This window comes from Cibotium barometz, chromosome 58 (assembly GCF_041138505.1).
Source record: "Cibotium barometz isolate CiBa-2024 chromosome 58, ASM4113850v1, whole genome shotgun sequence".
In the NCBI taxonomy this organism is placed as follows: domain Eukaryota; kingdom Viridiplantae; phylum Streptophyta; class Polypodiopsida; order Cyatheales; family Cibotiaceae; genus Cibotium; species Cibotium barometz.
In genome coordinates, this window is record NC_141103.1 from 39,274,309 (window position 1) to 39,297,347 (window position 23,039).

Consider the following 23,039-nt stretch of genomic DNA (forward strand, 5'->3'; position numbering starts at 1 on the left):
CCATTGTACTTGTTGTATCAGCCATTGTACCTGTTGTACCGGATGAATGGAGAGTTGTACTTGCTGTACCAGCTCTATTGCAAGAAGACCCGTGGTTTTTTGGGAAGAATCAGTACCCACACGGAGGTATATGGATTATATTGTTGGCTCGACATTTCTACAGCCTATGTTTCGGCTTGGTAGCTTCGTGTTGGGTTGTGTTATGGCATTTGTATATGGATAATCCGGCATCTCTCGTGGGGAGAGTAAGGCCCTCAAAGCTTGTACATGATATTATTCTCCTTGGGTAATAAAATACTCCAAGGCATTCCGGCCTCTATGCGGTGTCACACGTGCAAGCTCCATTTTCAGCATTTGTGGATGTTTTGTCCAGCTTTATGTTTTATGCAAAGTGATGATGGATATGTGTTAAGGCTGTGGCCATGTTTAAATGTTTTAATATGCGTTGATGGTATCAACAAGTGTGTCAAAGGCCCTAGTCCCCCGGGCACCCGATGCGAGTTATAGTGCATAGGCTCGAGATTGGACATCATTGGTGCTTCTACAGTCGTGTACAGTTCAGCCCAACTCTCGGTCTTCAGAGGTCTTGCGTTTGGCTTATCGTCAGTCACACCGTTAGTCTCTTCAAAGATAATAAAGCATGGTGTGAGTATTATCATTCATAATACTCACACCATGTGCAATGTATCATGTGCAATGTATTTATCGGCACATTTTGATTTGTCCATACGAGAGACTGTTTGATGAGTCATGAGTCATGACTTTGTTAGCAATCATCTCCTGTCTGAACCATATTACTCAGTAGGGAGTGAGGGCCTTTGTTGTGGGTGTGCCTGCCCGGTTAGGAGTATTCTCCATTTTTCCTCATTGTCCATGTTTTTTTCCTTGTTTTGTCTAGTCGTGGGGGTCTGCTTTGTGTTTGCTGACTTATCTTGTCACTAGTCGACTGATGTGCTATGTACACTTTGCTGTCTCATCTTACACCTTGGTATTTAGCTTTCTATTCTTCTTTGATCAATAGTAGGAGGCTCCGCACCATTACATGGGAGGAGCTTGTGCCGATGGTTTTGGACGAGAAAGAGCGGCTTACGAACCCTCTACATGGCGGAGGTTTTGAGGCCTTGACTGGCCAGCGGTCGAAAGGCCGCAACAACAACAACAACAACAAGGGAAAAGGGAAGTCTTCACCGGCGAAGTCTTCTGAGAAGAAGCCTGACTCAGAGCGCGATGCTTTGAAGGCCGAGTGGACCTATTAACCATTGTGGCTCGAAGGGTCACTATTGGAGGAAGTGCTCTTAGCGGAGCACGGAGAAAGGTGTTGATTCCCTAGCTGCAGCTGCAAGGACTCTAGCTTTTGTGCACTTGGAGATTATGGATGTTGGAGCTTCATCTTCTTCGAGTAGGGAGGCTGTTGATGATTGATCTCACCGCTAAGGATACTCGGGAGTGGATTCTTGTCAGTGGTGCTTCTAGGCACATGACTCCTTCCCGAGAGTTATTATAGGATCTTCAACGGCAAATAGGTCACATCTTTATTGGTGACAATTCACTATCCTGATTCACAGTGAGGGTAGGTTGGAGATTATTCCTGATGGCAAAATGGGGAAGCATTCCTCTCGGGTTCTTTATGTCCTATCCCTTGGTTTTCAATTTTTGTCATCGTATGAGATTTGCAAGACTGGCATGCGGGTGGAGTTGGATGAGCATTTTGTTGCTCTTCAGGACAAAGCAATTGGCTAGGTTGTTTGGGAAGGCGGAGTGGAGAATGGGATCTACAAACTCTTAGCACTCTCTTTTCTGATAGGTACTCAGCTCGATGATTTGTGGCATTTCCGTTTTAGCCACTTGAATGTGGATGCGTTGCAGCGGGCTTTTCGAGACTACATGATGTATGACTTGCCAGATGTTGGGAGCAGGCAGGGACACTGTAGTTCCTGCATTCATGGTAAGCAGCACATGGAGTCTTTTCCAAAGCAGGCTACTAGGTGGGCTTCGAAATCCTTGGAGTTGGTACACACTGACTTGTGTGGACCTATGCAGACCCCATCCTTGAGAGGTTCCTTGTATTTCATGCTGCTTGTGGATGATTGTAGTAGGTTCACATGGGTTTATTTTCTTTCTGAGAAGAACCAAGCCTTTGCTTGGTTCAAGGAGTGGCATGTTATGGTAGAAAAGGAGTCTGGATTGCTAGTGCAGACTATTCGGGCTGACAAAGGAGGGGAGTTTTCTTCTAATGCTTTTGTGCGATTTTGTGCGGAACATGGCATCAAGTAGGAGCTGCCCAATACAGGGTCGCCTTCAGAGAATTGAGTAGTTGAGCGTAAGAACCGGATTGTGGTGTAGATGGTGAGGACGATGCTGGAGCATCGTGATCTTCCTCGTCCACTTTGGGGAGAGGCTGTGGCTACGGTTGTCCATAATCCTCAACCGAACTCCGACGACTTCAGTACCAAAGATTACTCCATATGAGGCTTATTTTGGCAGGAAACTAGATGTCTTCCATGCCTATGTTCACATTCCAAAGAAGCAGAGGGGGAAGCTTGACTCAAAGTTGCAGAAGCTTGTATTTGTGGGATATAACTCTCTTTCCAAAGGCTACAGGTTATAATACCCAGAGTGGAACGAGGTTGTTGTCAGCAGAGATGTTGTCTTTGATGAGCATGTTCCAGCTTCCACTGTTGAGGAGCCACCACTTCTTGGAGAACTAGATGAGTATGAGGACGATTCCCAGTCTATTGTTCCAGTTAGCTAGCCTCAGTCAGTTGTAGAGGTTGAGCCCGAGGTTGGAGATGAGCGCCAGCAGCAACAGGAGGCTCCTTGTTCTGTTCCAGTACCAAAGTGGTTGTTGGACACCATTCGGGAGTGAGGAATTAAAGAGTATCCCTCTGAGTGGACCACAGAGGATGGACCTCAAAGATCGCACCGAGTTCGTAATAAAAGTCAATCAGAGGAGCTGTTTTACAGGTGAACTATGCATTGATGTCTCGTATCATTCGGGACAAAGAGCCTACTTCAGTTAAGGAAGCTCTTTTCCAGGAGACTTGGAAGAAAGCCATGCAAGTGGAACTTGAAGCCACAGAGAAGAATAACATTTGGGAGTTGGTTCTGAGGCCGTCAAAACGGTTAATCATTGGTATCAAGTGGGTCTACAAGACCAAGTATACGTCTGATGGGTCGGTGGACAAGCGCAAGGCCAGACTTGTGGCTAAGGGCTATGTTCAGCGGCCTGGCATCGACTATGAGGATACTTTTGCTCCGACAGCTAGGATGATCGCGATTCAGACAGTTCTCGCCCTTGCCTCTTCTCGACGGTGGCCAGTGGATGTAAAATTTGCGTTTGTGAATGGTGACTTGTAGGAGGAGGTGTAAGATGTACATTAGGCTTCGTGAAACCGATCCCGTCAAGTGGGAATAGACTCCCTTGGACACCCACGCGCGTAATAGCACAACTTAATATTACAATTTGAAATAAACAACTTAACAACAACTGAAATTTGAAATGAAATGAAATGAAATAGATGGACACCAGCACTGGGGCCGGAACGGGCCGACCCCCCCCTCAATATATGATATATTATTGGGGGAGTATTTAACAAATACAATGCTCCATGGGTTCAATGAACCAGATGATGTCCATGTACAAAATGAATACAGTACCAAACAAGAGGCTCGAAGTAGATGTTCGAAGGAGAGGGACCACTTGAGTGGTCCAGTCTCTACGGTCCTGTGCCTTCACTGGACTCCGCGAAGAGCGCCCCACTGGTGTTCCAAGACCACGCACAAACAGGCGCTCTTGTACTAATGCCTGGCTCTCCCGATCTCAGCACCTTTGGACCGTGGTTCTCCAAAAGCTTGGACTACCCGGCACTGAACGGGTGTTAGCCGTAGAGAGAATCCTTTATTAGATTTACAACAAAGTTCTTTACTTTAAATCTGAATTCACTTACTTGTAGCTCGCAGATGGAAGACCAATACCCGGAAGTGTGTGTGTGCAGCTACTAGTGGTAGACACCAAGACACAGCAGCCTGTCGAGGAGGATGAGGGGTAGCTACTTGTGGAAAAGGTGTAGCCTATCTGAAGAAGGAAGATGTGGCCTATGTAAAGGAGAACAACCACCTGCTGTGTAGGACACAGCCGCCTTTTGTGGAGGAGGAGGAGGAGGAGGAGGAGTAGTAGCTTATCTGAAGAGGAGCCGCCTGGTTGCAGAGCACAGCTTGCTGGAGAGAACACACAACCGCGTGCAAGAGGTGATGTGCAGCCTGTTGGAGATGGAGCGCACAGCCGCCACCAAGTGGTGATGCGTAGCCTTGCTGGAGATGGAGCGCACAGCTGCTATGCTGAGTAGGCAGCAGCTTGCTGGAGGAGCCGGCAGGAGTGAGCAGCTGGCTGGAGAACAGGCGCAGCCACCTGTAGAGGGCACAGCCGCTTGAGGAGATGGATAAGCAGCCGCCTGGATGTAGGAGAAGCAGCCGTCAGCCTGTGGTGTAGCCGCCTGATGGATAGGAGACGCCTGGCTGCAGCCTGTGCCGCCTGTAGTGCAGAGAGCAGCCACCCGCTAGAGGTGAGCACACAGCCGCCTGCAGGAGGTAGCGCAGCCTGCTAGTGATGACACACACAGCCGCATGGAGAAAGCAGCGCAGCCTGCTGGAGGAGGGGCATGCGCAGCCTGAGAGGAGCAGAAGCGCAGCTTGCTGGAGAACAGGCGCATGCTGGGGTGGTCGTGGTGCTTCCTTTTGTAGAGGTTGGAGAGAAGTAAACAACCACAGCTGGCCGGCTCCCCAAGATTGCATGGGGGCGGCCAGTTTTCATGGTGTGGTGTGGGTAGGTGGCCATGCACCCACCCCCACACACACAAAGGGTTAAGTGTGGTCCACCTTGGCCCATATGTGGGTGCCCACTTTTAAGTGAATGTGAACTTCCAACCTTATAAACTAAAAGGTTAGAATTAAAACTATTACACCAACAAGTGCAATACACTTACCACCTGTATGACCTGGATAGAACACAGTCCAGGTCATACACGGGTGGCACCAGTCTGGCTCCCGTCCATACGACACCATCCTGCTAACACACGGGTGGTACCAGTTTGGCTTCCGTCCATGTTAAGCAAAAATACTGGCCTCTTCACATGAGACACCGGCCTGGCCTCAAGTGAACGGGACACAAATCTGGAGATGGACCAAATGGTCGGCCAATTGGTGACACTTCGGATTTACCCTTGGCTAAGGAGCTATTTCTTGGAGCAGCAAGAGACAGCCAACTATTGCCTTGTCTTCTACTGAGGTAGAGTATTGGGTTGCTTGTGGTGTGGCTGCGGAGGTTACTTGGCGAGATTGGATTTCCACAAAAGGAACCCACGGTCATCCAGACTTCCAGCCGATAACCAGAGCTGTATAGCTATTGCTCAGAATCCAGTCCTCCATGCCCGGACCAAACATATAGAGATACGATATCACTTTGTTTGTGAGAAGATTTTGGCTGGTGACATCTTGCTTCACTATTGTTCGACGGATGACAATGCGGCAGACCTCTTCACGAAGCCTCTACCTCAACAAATGCTCCGACAGCACTCCAGCTCACTGGGGTTGGTTCCACATCCAGGAGTCGAGAGAGGGTGTTAGCAGTCGTCATCTCCTGTCTGTACCATATTATTCAGTAGGGAGTGAGGGCCTCTGTTGTGGGTGTGCCCGCCTAGTTAGGAGTATTCTCCATTTTTCTTCATTGTCCATGTTTTTTCCTTGTTTTGTTTGGTCGTGGGGGACTCCTCTGTGTTGGCCGACTGCCATTTTATGTTGGCCGACTGGTATTTTCCAGTTGTGGAGATGTCTTGCTGTTGTCGGCCTGTCTTGCTGTGGCCGACAACAGCAAGACGGTGGTATAAATACCACCCTTGCCCCCCACGCCATTCTTGTACCGGATCTTCTGTATATAGTAGAGTTTATACAACTTCTTTCTCTCTCTCCTATAGTTCTGTGTTTTCTTTTTCAAAAAAGTTTGTCTTATTTCCGCTACCCATTCTGACAGACTCATCCTTGAGAGTTAAGGATTGAGGCTTGGACCTCATCCAGATTCCTCATCCTGATCATCCTTCACATGAGAAGGAGATGAAGCAATCTCATCATCATCTTCTTCAACTTGCTCTTGAGTAGCAATTTCCACTTGTGCATTTGTGGTTGCCTTGTTCTCCTCAGGCTCTTGAAGTTCTTGCATAGAAATTAACCTTTCATCATCTTTCTCTTTGTTGAGCATCTCCAAAGTAGCCCATCTTCTCATTCCCTCTAGCCTTGGTTTTTGAAACGAGTTGAAGGTTTATGTGTACATAAACCAACTTTTGTGTGTTCGAGGGCTTCCTTCTTTTGGTATGTATGAGAGAGAAAGTGCTCCAATTTCTCTCACATGGAGAGTACTCAATTGAGAAAGCACACGAATTGCCAATGCCTGCAGTTTAAGTACCTGCGCCAAATGCCTTCCACCACTTCACTACATGATGCATTCTTTTCTCCTCTTCTGCAAGTGCATGAGAGAAGGAACCCCCCTGCTATATGCATACATCCAAATCATCTGTCAAGATTACATATTCTTCCACATTGTACCTCCTATAGCGCTCTGTGAGTTGTCATCCACCCATTTTTCACCTCTCCATTTGCCTCTTGCCCTTTTCCTCTCCAAATAGGATGCAACACGAAACCTGCAGCATGGACAAGGGTTGGTTAGTCCCTATCTAGAAGGAAAGAAAGATGTATGAACCCCTATGAAAGACCTAAAGAGTCTATGAGATCAAAAAAGTGTTATGATAAATCCATGAAATGACTAGCTCATGGAAAGAATACAAACTAGCTAAATGATCACATGACTAGAGTTTGGATTGATGGTGAAGAAGGATTATATTTGATAAACTATTAGTTGTGAGATGGTCATAGGGTATTAGAAACAGGAAAAAAGGGTTACTATGAAGCAAAGTGCTCCTTTTTAAAATAAGGTGGGAAAGAGTAACAGAGAAAGATTTGTACTAAAAGTTTTGGGTGTTTTTCTCCCCCACACAATCTTGGCTATGCTTAGTTCAGATTATTCTGTTATGTTTGAAAATATTTATCATCACATTGCTTTTCAACTGCCTAGATTGATCTGCCATGCTCTGTTTGTCAGCTTCTGGCAGTGCTCAGCTTCAGTCCTGCCAGTTGTCCTGCCATCTGTCCAGGCAATGACCCAATCTAGTTCTTCTGCAAGTGTGAATGCTCCCCACAGCTGCTTTGCCCTTCACTATGGTGGGAGTGGACTCAACCTAGTGTCCATGACACATATGAATGACAATGAAATGATGTGAATGCTGCCCACAGCTTTTGTGCCCTGCAGTAAGTGGGAATTGGCCGAACCTTTGAGATTTGCCACAGTTTGTTTGTATTCACTATTTTCATATTCGTCTTGATTGCCAAAGAACATTGGCACAGATGTAATACCAAGGCCATGCTTAGCTTGCATATCTAGTAGGGTGCACAGAAGAATGAAAAAGAGCTTTCTAGAATGTTCCCAAACTTGAGTTTTTATGTCCATCTGCTCTTTACCTAATACGGATGTTTTCTATGTGCTGTGTTTTCTTGTGTTGCATGTAGGGTTTTACTCATCCAGTAAAAGCCCACTTTTTGGAGGATATTCTTGAAATAACGGGCCACAGGTTGACTGAGTTCAATCAGATTGATGACTATGGGCAAGGCAAATCCTGGAAAATGCAAAAGCAGATGCATAACAGAAAACGGAAAACCTCTGTAAATAGTTTGGTTGAGGTTAGCGCTGTTGTACCACCAGAACCCCCCCCCCCCCCCCCCCGCCCCCCTCTCCCCCCCGCCCCTTCCTTCTCTGCATTCCTTCTGGCTATTTGTGGAGACGTGAAATTAAGGTTACATTCTCATTCCATGGGCTATCTGGCAGGATGCACTTGTGGGTGCAGAATTTCAGCAATGCAGTTATTCAACCCGATTTTCTCTATCACAATGGGATCCAGAAGGCCTAGGTTTCAACCTCATCCAGGCTCTGCTTTGCCATATTTGTAGAAGGGAAAGGCCTGGTGCAGTACTTGTGTTCATGACAGGGTGGGAAGATATCACTGCGTTAAAGGACAAACTCCATACACACCCTGTATTAGGTGATGAAAGCAAGGTTTTGGTCCTGCCATGCCATGGTGGTATGGCCAGTGCAGAACAGGTATGCTCTTTTTCCCCTGAAAGATGTTACCCTGTTTTAGGAAAGCCCTGCACCACTAATTGCAAGTGTAAAAGTGCATGGTTTCTTGTAGTGTTGTCTGAGTGCTTTTTATCCATCTAGGGCACTAACCATATTGTCTTTCTCAAAACTGCAGAGATTGATTTTTGACCATCCTCCTCCAAATGTCCGCAAGATAGTGCTGGCAACAAATATGGCTGAAACAAGCATTACGATCAATGATGTTGTCTTTGTTGTGGATTGTGGAAAGGCGAAGGAAACCTCTTATGATGCTTTGAATAACACACCTTGTCTGCTCCCTGCCTGGATATCAAAGGCTTCTGCTCGACAAGTGAGTACTGTTTGACCATGAAGCTACCTCAGTGCCGTATGTTGAGTTGGTTTACTGGACACAGTCACAGGAAAAGCCAGAAATTCATCTCTTGGCCGAAGCATTGGTTTCAGGTGGTCTTGGGGCCCAAAACATGTTTCAGCTGCTTCCCATTTCCGAAAGGGCATCGTTTCAGCTGCTTCAACTCTTTTTCCTCTGCCATTTCGGCTGTTTCCCTGACAACAGCTGGCATTTCCCATCTACACCCTTTACTTCAGACTTGATACGGGTCAAATGACTTGCATTCTTCTACCTTTCTTTGTTCTCCCCTCCCTTCTTTCTCTCTTCCATTTTCTCTCAAAACTCTCTCCCTCCTCTCTCTGTTCTCCACCTTCTTTCTCCTTAGCTTGTACCTTCCTCTTGTACCTTCCTTGCTGAACAGATGGATTTCACCCCTTACTTCAGGCTTGGTAAGGGTCAAATGACTTGCATTTTTTGAGTTCTCTGTCTGCTCCCTGCGTGGATATCAAAGGCTTCTGCTCGACAGGTGAGTACCGTTTGACCAAGAAGCTGCCTCAGTTGACAGTGCCGTATGTTGAGTTGGTTTACTGGACACTGTCACAGGAAAAGCCAGAAATTCATCTCTTGGCCGAAGCATTGGTTTCAGGTGGTCTTGGGGTGGCCCAAAACATGTTTCAGCTACTTCCCATTTCCGAGAGGGTTCGTTTCAGCTGCTTCAACTCTTTTTTCTCTGCCATTTCGGCTGTTTCCCTGACAACAGCTGGCATTTCCCATCTACACCCTTTACTTCAGACTTGATACGGGTCAAATGACTTGCATTCTACTACCTTTCTTTGTTCTCCCCTCCCTTCTTTCTCTCTTCCATTTTCTCTCAAAACTCTCTCTCCCTCCTCTCTCTGTTCTCTACCTTTTTTCTCCTTAGCTTGTACCTTCCTTGCTGAACAGATGGATTTCACCCCTTACTTCAGGCTTGGTAAGGGTCAAATGACTTGCGTTTTTTGAGTTCTCTGTCTGCTCCCTGCGTGGATATCAAAGGCTTCTGCTCGACAAGTGAGTACTGTTTGACCAAGAAGCTGCCTCAGTTGACAGTGCCGTATGTTGAGTTGGTTTACTGGACACAGTCACAGGAAGAGGCAGAAACTCATCTCTAGGCCGAAGCATTGGTTTCAGGTGGTCGTGGGGCCCAAAACATGTTTCAGCTGCTTCCCATTTCCGAAAGAGCTTCGTTTCAGCTGCTTCAACTCTTTTTTCTCTGCCATTTCGGCTGTTTTCCTGACAACAGCTGGCATTTCCCATCTACACCCTTTACTTCAGGCTTGATACGGGTCAAATGACTTGCATTTTTCGACCTTTCTTTGTTCTCCCCTCCCTTCTTTCTCTCTTCCATTTTCTCTCAACTCTCTCTCTCTCTCCCTCCTCTCTCTGTTCTTCACCTTACTTCTCCTTAGCTTGTACCTTCCTTGCTGAACAGATGGATTTCACCCCTTACTTCAGGCTTGGTAAGGGTCAAATGACTTGCATTTTTTGAGTTCTCTATCTGCTACCTGCGTGGATATCAAAGGCTTCTGCTCGACAAGTGAGTACTGTTTGACCAAGAAGCTCCCTCAGTGCGGTATGTTGAGTTGGTTTACTGGACACACAGGAAAAGGCAGAAATTCATTTCTAGGCCGAAGCATTGGTTTCAGGTGGTCTTGGGGCCCAAAACATGTTTCAGCTGCTTCCCATTTCCAAAAGGGCTTCGTTTCAGCTGCTTCAACTTTTTTCTCTGCCATTTCGGCTGTTTCCTTGACAACAGCTGGCATTGCCCATCTACACCCTTTACTTCAGGCTTGATACAGGTCAAATGACTTGCATGTTTTGACCTTTCTTTGTTCTCCCCTCCCTCCTTTCTCTCTTCCATTTTCTCTCAACTCTCTCTCTCCCTCCTCTCTATGTTCTCCACCTTTCTTCTCCTTAGCTTGTACCTTCCTTGCTGAACAGATGGATTTCACCCCTTGCTTCAGGCTTGGTAAGGGTCAAATGAGTTGCATTTTTTGAGTTCTCCTTTTTTTGTTTCCCTTGTCTCTCTTCCATTTTTCTTTTCTCTCTTCCATTTTCTCTCAACACCCTCTCTTCCTCCTCTGTCTGTTCTTCACCTTTCTTCTGCCTAACTTGTTCCTCACTTGCTATCTCGGCATTTCCGGTTTTAGCTCCTTCAGAATTCCATTTCATTATTTTTGAGAACTATGTTACTGGATAAGTTGTAAATTTCTAGCAAGCTTATATTTTCTTTGGATGTAACATTAACCCTTGATTAAAATTCTCTCATCAGAGTCAATCAATAGGTTTCAACAGCTGATATTCCTATGCTCATAGTATCTAACACCTGATGGTTTTTACCTGTAGAGGCGAGGAAGGGCTGGACGAGTTCAACCTGGAATGGCCTATCATATTTATCCAAAAGCTGTGTATGATGCTTTTGCTGATTATCAATTGCCGGAGCTCCATAGAGTCCCTTTGCATTCTCTTTGTCTGCAAATAAAAAGCCTAAGATTAGGGAGCATTGAAGCCTTTCTATCGAAAGCCATGCAACCTCCTGAACCTTTATCAGTGAGTATTCACAACTTTGATCTCTCTCAACTGCTGTGGCTTTGACAGAATTTGTGCTTTTCTTATTTTCTTCTTCTTTTTTTCGAGATACTCAATTCAAATTACTGCAGGTGAAAAACTCTGTTCACTTGCTTAAGACGATTGGGGCTTTAGATGATAATGAAGAGCTCACTCATCTGGGTATCATCTTGCTTTTATCTGCTGTGTGGGGTTTTTTTTTTCCTTCCGGAAAGAAACCTGTTTGTAGGCTAATCTGATGGTTTTTTTCTTTTCAAGGGCGTCATCTTTCAATGCTTCCTGTGGAGCCAACTATTGGAAAGATGTTGGTCATGGGTTCTATTTTCCAGTGCTTGGAACCAGCTCTAACAATTGCTGCGGGTCTCAGTCTCAGAGATCCTTTTGTATCTCCTTTCGATAAGAGGGACGTAAGTTTCGGCACATTAGGCCTGGCTCAATAATTTGTCAAAATAAACTCTTGAAGCTACCCCTTTTTACTGTCATGGTGACTCTGAGCTTGCTTTGCCTGGTTGATGCTGTATCCATATTGTCAACAAAGGGAGGGAGGGCAATGCCACTGGGTCAAAATATAAACAAATTAACTGTTAGGCAACTGTATACGTCATGCATAAAAATCTTGTGCACTAAGCTACAACTTATAGCACATGCTCTTGTATAATTTTCTTGTATAGGTTACTAGCGATGAACTTGCTAATGTCACCAGTCTGTCCTTGTGGAGTGAGACGTCTTAGAAGTAATAGCATCTGTATAATATGTGTGGTGTTCAAACTTCTAAGTTCCAATATTACCAGACTTGGCCAATAATCTCTTCATGTTCTTGGGTGAGAAATGATGTAAGTCCTTCAGTGAAAGGAGCTTTTAACATCCATGGCCCATTTTCTGGAACATATTTTTGGTGTGCTTTTGGGGGCTTCAGAGGATCCTATCCAGCTAGTGTAGGAAGTTTGTATCATCCCATGTCCCGAGTTCTGGTTATGTACCTCTGAATGCCAGGATCGCTTCTAATGCCAGGATTGAAGGGTAGGCTTTATGTCTAAGCAGTTGCATTTCAATGTTTGATAATGGGTCTTATCTTGATGTTGAGGTTTGATCTCAGAGTTCCTCTATATTCTGTAATGTCCCTGGCGGTATCTGCGAATATATTGTCGGCATTGCTCCTTGTGAAGAACTACACATTGCTTTTGAGTGTTGAGTAATGTGGTGCTAGTAATTATTTTGGTCTTGTTCTGCTACTATGCAGAAGTTGGGAGTTCCAAGTACTTCTGAGCACTTAGCTTACTGTCCTTGGGAAAAATTCTTGTAGTTTTAATCGCAATCCACCTTCAAAATCATTCCCTTATAATAAGGGCCTACAATTTATGCTTTTATAAGACATGTGTGCGTATCTAAATCCAATGTAACTTTTTTTAATTATTGGGGACTCAACTTTCTAACTGTATTGTTGAAGCAGAAAAGAACTGCCTCGCTTTATGTCCGTGACACTCTGTATCACTTAACTTCTATGTTTCTGAAAAATGTTGGAGGAAGGTTTGTGCTGCTTTCTTTTAATGATCTTCTCTATGATTTTGGTGGCACAGATGGCGGATCGAAAGCGATTTGAATTCGGGGTCAGTGACTGCAGTGATCATGTAGCATATGTGCGTGCTTATGATGGTTGGCAGAATGCAAAAAGGGTGGGCACTGCAATGGACTACTGCTGGGACAACTTTCTCTCTTCACAAACCTTAGAGGCGATGCATTCCCTTCGTAGGCAGTTCAAGGATCTTATCAGGGAGTCTGGATTCCTAGATGGGGAGGATTATGAATGTAATAATACTTCTCAGCTTCTGGGTGGAGTTATATGTTCTGGCCTTTTTCCAAGGGTTGCAGCAGTTCTGGTAGGCAGTTTTGGAAACTCCTCCATTGCTCCCAACTTCAATTGTGTATTCATGTGAAGCTGGGTCTCCGTCATTAATGCACAATGTGTAACTTTCATGTGTATGCTTTGGCAGCCAAAGAACAACATTACACATTTCAAGACAGTTGAAGATGGTGAAGTGTTATTGAATCAAGTAAGCTCAGATCATTCTATTTTTCGTTATGATGGACAAGAGATCCTTGCATGTGGTGGTCCTTTGATATCTTTTGGTGTACTTGAGATGCTCTAGCTGTAACGGCACTTCTTGCTATGCAGAATTCTGTACTTTCCAAGATGAGGAGTATTCCTCATCCTTGGCTGGTGTTCAATGAGAAAGTGAAGACAGGCACTGTGATAATCCGAGATTCGACAGGCATTTCTGACACGATGCTCCTTTTGTTTGGGGGAAAACTCGATCCTGGACATAAGGTCAGTGTGCTGAATGATTTGCTCTATGCAAGGTTTGATTGTGCACCAAAACTTTTGAGTACATGTAATGGATAGCACTCTCATGTAAGCAACATTTTTTTCCTGTAAAGGGTGCATTGCTTTCCTTTCTTCTTATTGGTGTCACCCTATGACGAGTCCACTTTGCCTTTGTCCCTAGAGAACCAGGCTTGGTCTCCTCTGCTTGCATTACCCCGGGAATTGTTCTTCCTTGTGTGCTCCTCATGGAGAAGTAATCCAACGAGCTCCTCAAAGGATATATAGGATTGCCTCCTCTCATAGAGAGATTCAGAGAAGTATGGAAACTTTGATAGGACTCAAGCAAGGAGTTAAGAATGGTGGTGACCAACTTTCTGTTATCAACTATCTCATCTATAATCAGCAGCTGTTCTTTTAGATGTGTTACTTTGGTAAGACGATTTGTGATGGAATCACCCTTGCTCATGGTCAAGTTGTCCAGTTCCCGCATTAGGTACATGACTCGTGCTTTATTACAGGACAAGAATGTGATCTCGAGGACCACTAGGCAGCCCTTGCAGAGCTACAGGATCAGATGTGAGGTACAATTGATCGCTTGACTGAAAGAGCAATCATGGCCATTGCTTGAGCATCATGGGCATCCCACCGTCTTTGATCTTCAGCGGATCCAAGAGACGGTGCTAAAATGCATCACACAACTTGTGCCACAGTTTGAGCCCCTCTTGATGCTGCAGAGGAGGGGCTAGGAGTTGGTGCTGCAGGCGAGGCTCTTGCCTCCCCCCCCCCCCCCCCCCCCCCCCCCCCCAAGCCCCTTAGCAATTAGCAGACTCTTTACCCTGAAGCTCCATAATGAGTAGTTGGGACCATGAAGCCAATCTTTAGTTGGCATGAATGCACCAAACCCGGAAAGTTGAGTGGAAGCAACTCTTTGTGACATCCTCACAGTAGTATGGGATTTCCCAAAGCTGGAGAGAGAACTGGGAACATGAAGCCTCTTGATGTGAGCTCTTGGAAAAATAAGAGAAAGAGAAGAGTTACGGGAGTGTGCACACAAGGCACTGGGATATGATGGGATTGAAGGTGCGATCACCGAAGTATACCAAAAACAGGGTGTATACTTGAATGAATTAACACAAGACTGCGGGAGTGTTGCACAAGAACATGCAAAGGTAGAAGAGTGCCTATGGATGCTTCCACTGTACAAACTTGCCCTTACAAACAAAAATTCCCAAATATGCAGCACAGAGGCTTTGAATTTAACAAAAGAAGTGTGAAAAAGAAAGCCCCAAAATGCGTGTATCTCTGTAAACAAGATGCTGGTGTGAGTTGATCCTCTTCTTCCCTCTTTCCCTCAAACGCACAAGGCATAGCAAGGCTAAGTTGGAACTGAGGTGTGAGCTGAGTATAGGGCTGGAGCTGGAGGTGGAGGTCGAGCTGTGGACGAGGTAGTGATTTTAGACAGTGAGCGGGTAGTGAGCTGAGTTGGCCTCAGAGCTAGCACACCCACTAGCTGAGCGGTGCACGAAGGTGGAGCGGAGCTGCGTGGATGGCCACCAAGCGCAGGCACTAGCCAGGGTGGCACAGATAGGCGGTCTGCCTGTCTGCCCGTGGCGGTGCTTGATGCAGTAGCGCCGCCCTTCTAGCTGGCAGCAGCCGTTGGCTGGACACTAGTGCCACTTGTCTAGTTGGTGGCAGCGGCGGGCTCTAAAGTAGTGGCGACGCTGGCAACAACGGGCTCTGAAGCGGTGGCGGGTTTTGAGGCGGCAACGTTGGCAATGGATCAACGGGCTGGAGGTGGCGAGAGTATGGGCCTCAAGGGGTGACTCAGATGTCATACATAATACTATCGGAGTGAAATAGGGCTGCCCCCTGTCTCCTACACTCTTCGAGCTATACATTGATGAGATATCTGACTACATAGATAGATAGGGAGGACCAGGAGCACAGTTGGCAAGAGTCTTGATACCTATCTTATTGTATGCAGATGACATTGTCCTTATCTCTGATTCACCAGAGGGGCTGCAGAGGCACCTGGATGCATTACGGGCTTTTTGCGAGAATCGGGACCTCACGGTGAACCTTTGGAAGCTCAAGGTTATGACACATCCCTACGATGGGTAGATAGATCCGCACCTCAGTTTACATATAGTGGGTAGTCTCTAGAGTATGTGGCCTCTTATGTTTATCTTGAGATCACTTCTGCTGGGCCTCAATTCTCTATGAGGAAGGCAGGTGAAACTAGATTGATGCGAGGGTATGCAGCCCTAGGCTCACTTGAGAGGCATTTCTCATAGATACAATTTCAAGAGTTGAGGACGAAGCTCTGGCTCTTTGACACATTAGTCATACTGCATTATTGTATGGAGCTCCCATTTGGGGTCCCAGTTTATACCACAGGAGGAGACGGAGAAGGGAGACAGCTGTGACAGATATAGGAGAGGTATATGATGGGTGGAAGCCGATGGAGAGGTCACTAGTGATGATGATCTCGCACATGATCAGGAGTAAAGCCTTCAGTGCCACATGAGATTGTGCGAGCGGAGATGGGGGTTGTCCTTATCATGATAGAGGCTTTTTTCTAGACAGTGGCATACTGGCACAGATTATGGAAGCTCCCACTAGATAGGTACCCCCGGCTTTCCCTAGAGTCCTTGAAATAGATGATGGCACTTGATGGAGAGTCGAGACACGCAATGTTGGTATGCACAAGGGTTTGGTATGCATGGCATGTAGATGGGGGCACTCCCACTGTTTCAGTATAACATAGAGCCCCCTTCCTTTGCTCTCAGCTGCACATAAGTGAATAGGGTGATTAGGAAACGTATTGTGAGATTGGATACTCAGAGGACCTGCATCCACCCCTCCACCCCCTAGGGACGAAGATGACTTTCTATAGTGATCATCTTCTTCACATGACGGCGGACGGTTTCATCATACGCCCACATTACATGGATACACATTAGGAAGAGTCCAAGGCACCTCTGATCTGGGTACTCTATGATCGAGGATAAGGGTGCAAAGCCCGCTTTGAATAGATAGTGAAATCTCTCTGTGATCTTATAGTAGACTAGACACTGGTAAACATAGTGCTTCTCCAACTCAACCCGCGTTTGACAGAGTCTACATGTCTTGTTCTCTCTGGGTATCTGCTCTGCTTTGCCGGTCTCTATTCTCAGTCTATGGGATGATACCCTAAGCTCGCCAATGGCTATCCTCATAGCATGGGACACGAAGGCATCGAGATAACTTTGGTGTCTGTATGAAACCATTTGCTGTGAATCTCAGGAAATGATCTCTGTTGCATCTTGGTAGGCAATGGGCCTACCGGGGTGGTCCATTAGTGTGTATAGCCCCAATAGATCGTATCAGATCACCTAGTTCATGTCCTCATGTGTAAGCCTAATGTATGGGGATACTGAAACGGAGCCTGTCCATACTCATCCCATGTAGTGAAAACCACTGTAAAACCTCTGCATACCATGACTGTCGTCCTGATGCTGCTTTTCGCTTTGTCTCGGTAATCTATCTGGGGGGATGTGCCTAGCCCGCTGAATAAATGTCACAGTCTGAAAGAGTGCGTCCACTAGCATGGGCGAAGACACAAACTCTGCCAAAACTATCTCATGTGGCGTCGAGGTTTTACTATGAATCATCCATGAGAACATAAGTATCTGTGGGCGCTCTAAACCTTGCCACCCGCTCACTGATAGTCCCGGTGCCCAGATGGGGGATGCATACATCAAGGCTGGTGTGACCATGGTATCAAAAAGCCATCCCTTTGTACGGGTTCCTGAAAATGCGCCTAGTGACATTGCCTCTCAAGTAAAGCTAAAGCTGCATACCCTCTGGCTACCCTGTCCTGAACTGCCTGTCTCATGGAGAACCTCCCCGCCAGGCTAGTAAAGGTGGCACCCAAATATACATATGAAGTCACTACATCCACACGTCTGTCCTGTATATGATATGGGTGGTCTCTCGCCCCTGCTTCGTGGTATTGAAAATTATAACCTTTGAGAGAGAGAGAGAGAGAGAGAGAGAGAGAGAGAGAGAGAGAGTTGCTCTTTTTGGGGCTTTTTTTTTGAGGGGGGGGGGAGTGGCGTTTTCTTGCACATCTGTGTGTGTTGACTGTTGCATGACTCTAACTACCATACATCTTCTTTTTCCTTTTCTGTCAGCCTGGGCATCTGCTCATGCGAGATGGTGGGCTTGAATTTTACATGTCTCCGGACCTCGCAGAAACAATTTTGCAGATAAGGGATGAGTTTGATGGTTTACTATGCAGAAAGGTTTGTTTGCTTAGCCTTCTATCACTTTTATGCATTTGTATCAGTTCTGCCTATAATTATATAACAGGTATTGGTTGACCGCTGTGCCCTGGCTTTCTGTGCAAAATGTCCTTCTCGCTTGCATGTAGTTCAGGCCATTGTCTACCGATTATGGCACCTCCTCCTCTGTTTTTTTAACAGAAACTTTCAGACTAGTGGCCGCACATCTAATAATTCTTTTTATTTGCACATTGGGTTGCCTCCACTCATTTCTAGTGTGTGCACAGGTTGCTTGGTGATCACCTTTTAGTTCACTAGATTTTAAGCTGTTCCTTTCCCTTGCTTGTTAGACGTCTTTTTATGTGGGTGCTCTGGCACGTCTGAGAAGAGGGCAGGGTGTATGCACATCGTGTGGAGCTTGTGGACTGCTGGAAATAAGATGTGGGCAAACTGGTTTAAGAAATAGGAGCTGTTTAATGAATTATCTTGTAGTAAATTATGGCTGGTCTTAGGGCATGTTTGAATGAAAAGCAGAATGAAAATGGTCAGCTCTTGGCATATGCCAAAAGACATGAAGGTCAGTATCTAGGAAATCCAGAAGGGAAAAGGGTGGGACCCAATGTTGTAGTCAACAACTCTACTCCCATCACGTCCATGCAAACGACTAGTGGAGGGGGGAGGGTTTAGGTGGGCTTTTGATTCCATAAAATATATGCAAACCATGTGGTGCTATAATCTCAAGCAATTGTTTCCCATATCTTATAGTTGTGATTTTCCTGTCAACTGAGCTTCTGCTTGTTTTCATCTCATAAGGCATACTTGCTGGAAGAATTAATGCATCCTTGTGAAATTCTAGCATCTGTGTTTGTTGTGTATGGAAAGTTCCCTACCAGTAGTACTTCTCTGCCGGAGAAGTCTTGTATATTCCTGATATGAGCATCCTCGTTGCCTTCTAGATAGATTTCTTGAGTGGCGGGCAAGTAGGATAATTCACGGGATTTCTTGTATATGTGAAGTGATGTCTGGTTGCCACTGCATGTGAGGTGTTATAGTTCATCACCTTGGTCTTGTCAAGGTTCACTGTGAGGCCTGCTGCTCACAAAATTATTTGTTCTGCATCAAGATGTCTCTGGAGCCCTCAGTCGAATCCGAGACGAGCATTATGCCATCGGCATGAGAATAGGGACCAAAGTGTTTGCCAGTGGAGAGCCCGTGTCTCATAGCTCATGTCTGCTGGGAGCTAAAGAAATCTGTGTTAAGAGGCCTGGGTGGGGTCTTTCTGTCCTCTCCTCTGTGTGAATGGGTGCGTCAGGGCCTCTCAATGTCAGCAAATCTCTAGTAAGTACATCATTTGGAAGAGGACGTCAAGAACTAGGGGCAGTGCTCCTAACTCTGCAAGGACAATCTCATGGGTCTCTTACCTGCACCCTCTCTATCCTTAGAATCCCCCTCTCCCAAACCTCATCCCTAGAAAGCAGTGCTGTTCATCATGGCGGGTTTGTCAAAAAGCCAGCTCGTTGTGCTCGGTTCTTGGAAGTGGACTTGGAAATTTTGCCTCTTCAATCGGACCAAGGCTTCATATCCTCTAGCCATCTTGCCTCTGTGGTGGGCTAGGGTGAAAATAGGCACTGTGAAGGTGACTCCCAAGTATACAAAAAAGAGAGATATATTAACGTCTTCAAAAGACCCAGAGGGTCTACGAGACCAAAAAGATAGACGCTGTATCCTTGATGAGAGAGAGAGAGAGAGAGAGAGAGAGAGAGAGAGAGAGAGAGAGATTAACGTGGTTATCTGCATGCTGCAGATGGAGAACCCAAAACTAGACATTTATGAAGATGGTAGGTATCTCATCAAAGCTGTCACTACATTGATTAATGGAGATCAAAATTTAGGAGCTTTTGTGTTCATGAGAGCCCAAACAGCATTAGACAAGCAGGTCGAGGCTAAGAGGGCCCATAGTGATAAGAGTGTCAATAGTGCTATAAGTGTGCTTCACAATTGGCTTCAGCAGAATGGCCAGGGTTTACCAAGCTACACAGTCAAAGGTCCCAAAAAGAACATGTTTCAAGCTCGGGTGAAGTGCAAGGGCCAGTATTTCATTGGGAAACCAGCCACATCTAAACGGCAGGCAGAAAGGAATGCAGCTGCGGAAGCATTGGAGTGTCTGAACAAGGATGTACACACAATGAAGGCAACAAGATAGTCCTGTTTCAGTGTGTTACTGTACTGAAATAGAATGGTGGTAGGCAAGGTTTAAAGTGGCTTTTCAAGTCATTTGAATCAAGAAAGCATGCGACACAGACTCTCTTTCTCGAACAGCAGCAAAAAGTGCAGCTTTTAAAAGCTTCCTTTAAAAACTTAAAGTTAGCCACAGCTACGTAGAAGGGATGCAGCTGCAGAGGCATTGGATTGGCTGAACAGGAAAGCCACTGTACAACTAAAAGCAATGAGGTAGGGATGTGTTTCAATTTCTAAAAGAAGGCACTGTGGACAGTTATGTCTGCAAATAAATGACCTTGGTGTGCCTTTGATTGTCACACGAGCTGAGAAAGTAGGTGATTGCACATGCAGATTTTGCCAGTGGGGGAAAAGTGGAGCAGGCTCTACCTTTTAGAAGATACGGTTTAGATTCAGGTGTATACCCTCCTGTTGTGGAGGAATTATTGGAGTATTCTTACTCGATTCACATTTGATAGTATGCTTAAATTCTACAGCTCAAGGAGAGATGCACACTTGTTTTATAGCCAAAAGAAAGTACGTAATGGTGATAGGTGGATGCTGCGGGTGTTGCTTCATGAGTTCTAATTTGATGGTGTGCAGAAGGCAAGGCAGACTCGCCCTGAATGGGAATGGTCAACATCTTTTTTTTTTTGGCATGGGCAGTGATATATGTATTATGGAAGAACTGGCACCTGAATGGATCCTCCTATGACACTGTTGTGAAAACCTACTTGGCTCTGTCTAGAGCATTTGTCCTCGCATCCTACTGAAGCTTTAAGAAGGGTGTAATAATACTTTGCCCTTGAGAGATAGGGTGATTGTGGCAGTTGTATCACATGGAAAATGCCCCTACTAGATAGGATGATTGTGTGGAAAATGGAATGTTGTAACTTCGCTAGTTACTGATGTGCCCCTTGACATACAGTGGGCGCCCAGTTTTCGTGCATCATCTAAAGATACAACAAGCCGCCCCTGATTGCAACCCATTGTCAAAGGCACCTGTCTAAGCGATCTGTAATATTGGCATAGAACCTGTTTTAAAAATTACTTAATAATTTACCCATTACTCCACATCCCCCCCCCCCCCCCCCCCCCCCCCCCTTCCCTTTTTATTTTTCCCCCTCAAGCTAAACGAAACATTCTTCTTTCTTGCAAGTGGTTTCACAAAGTTGTGTGCGCGCACGTGTATACATACATGTATTCAAAACCGATTAATAATCAAGTTTATGTAAGTGTCAATATTAGATTTTATTCAATATGTAAATATGTATTACCTAATTTAATGAATTCTATAATAAAACTTGGTATCACATTGTATGTAATTATTGTATAATAAAACCATATCTCTGTTTGGATTTCACAATGTATGTAATATTTTAAGTACATCTTCCATGCTCAGTAAGCGCACAAACAGCAAGCATTTCAAATTCCAGGTTGCTCAAGGCAGGCGTATGGTGAACCTTTCACTTGTTTATGATTCTGTTTGGAGGCCAGAAATGTGAAGCTTTTATTTGTTTACGCTTCTTTGTGAATGACAGAAATTTCGAATATGATGGTTCTATCTACCCATGTGGCTGCATCAAAAAACAGAGCTAAACTTGTGTGTTTGATGATTGTAGTATTTAGTAATCCTTAGATGCCATACGGTATCAAAGCTTCAATGTAACATTTGGGTGGTTGACTGCACCTGTAACAATGCCCAAGTGCAGGTAAAAAGTAGAGAACTAGGGCCTCTCAAACAGTAGAGTTTTGAAAGGCCTTTGAGATTAGTGCACCTGATTCCGTGTGGATATTTGCCCTTTGCACTCTCTCATTGACAAAGAAGACTGGAGGTTCAATAAAAGGATTGAGTTGTGGTTTAAATGAAGTGTTTTGAGGCCTTTGCATAGCATGACCTCTCTCTCATTGACAAAGAAGACTGGAGGTTCAATAAAAAGTTTGAGTTGTGGTTTAAGTGAAGGGTTTTGAGACCTTTGCATAGTATGACCTTCTCTCATTAGGCACATGCATGGTTTTTAAAACTTCAATTGGGTTTTCTTTGGTATAGGAATAATAAGTTAAGGTTTTTATTTTCTCAACTAGATAATTGTGTAGAAAGTGGCAATGAGTCTGAACTTGGTTAGTTGTTTATGTTTTGTGTTATGATGTTTGTAAGGTTTGAGTATCCAAGGGTTACATCACTGAGCCAGCAGTCCTCAAACTTAATGAATTAAGGACTCCTCCATAGGGAAGTTTCCATTTTTCCTTGATGTTTTCGCTTTTGGCATTAGTTATACGTTAATTCTTTATAATTCAAGTTTCGTAAGGCTAAGATTAAGATTGTGTAATAATCTAGCCTTAAACCCACTCTTAAGTTACATCATAAGATAGTTCATGCCTTGTATGTCAATGAAATTCTTACATTGATTTATTTTATATTATGATGATAGATAAGCAAAAAGAATTTGTTCAAGGCATCCTTATATCAAATAGTTCACAAAAATTACTTTGCAAAAAAGTTGCCCTCATATGTAACAATCTCCAACTTAAGCTCAAGTTAATCCATGGTTCTTGATTCCTTGCACTAAATTCTATCCAAGGAGTTGCATAGGCTAGCTCAACCTTGTTTCCAATGATCCAAAATAGCAAGTTATACAAGACAAGGTTTATGTACCATTAATTATGATAGTTTATAAGTAAAGCAACGTTAATACGACACTTTACTAAGTTATTTAGCACCCCATAAGTCAAATTTCCATGTGTTCATGTTTCTATGTGGATTTGAAGTAGAGGAGAACAACATGCCATGGAGACTTACATTTAGCAATCGTTTCTAATTGAGCCGTAAAAGTGTCTTTAGCCACAAAGACACAAAAAAAGGCCCAAGAATAATTTACAAACTTTGAGAAATGGGAAGGCAAACAGACTTCAAAATACATGAAATTACTTGAGTGTTGGTGGCTATACATTTAATTCTTTATAATTCTAGTTTCATAAAGCAAAGGTTAAGATTGTGTAATAGTTTGACTATAAACCTACTCTTAAGTTATGTCATAAGATAGTTTATTTCTTATATGTCAAAGAAATTCTTACATT

General features: G+C 44.7%; 1 protein-coding gene across 1 annotated transcript in view; it reads left to right on the top strand.

Annotated features, from left to right (window-relative positions):
- LOC147606265 (DExH-box ATP-dependent RNA helicase DExH3-like) overlaps window positions 1-21,023 on the top strand; it is a 50,133-nt gene extending 29,110 nt beyond the window's left edge. Inside the window, exons 10-20 of the mRNA XM_086792364.1 lie at window positions 7,612-7,782; window positions 7,928-8,200; window positions 8,355-8,549; window positions 10,935-11,138; window positions 11,249-11,318; window positions 11,415-11,563; window positions 12,734-13,033; window positions 13,148-13,207; window positions 13,330-13,482; window positions 17,655-17,765; window positions 19,549-21,023. Of these exons, the coding sequence (XP_086648490.1) occupies window positions 7,612-7,782; window positions 7,928-8,200; window positions 8,355-8,549; window positions 10,935-11,138; window positions 11,249-11,318; window positions 11,415-11,563; window positions 12,734-13,033; window positions 13,148-13,207; window positions 13,330-13,482; window positions 17,655-17,765; window positions 19,549-19,947 (2,085 nt within the window). The 3' untranslated portion in view covers window positions 19,948-21,023. The remainder of the gene's footprint in view (window positions 1-7,611; window positions 7,783-7,927; window positions 8,201-8,354; window positions 8,550-10,934; window positions 11,139-11,248; window positions 11,319-11,414; window positions 11,564-12,733; window positions 13,034-13,147; window positions 13,208-13,329; window positions 13,483-17,654; window positions 17,766-19,548) is intronic.
- Window positions 21,024-23,039: the final 2,016 nt, after the last annotated feature.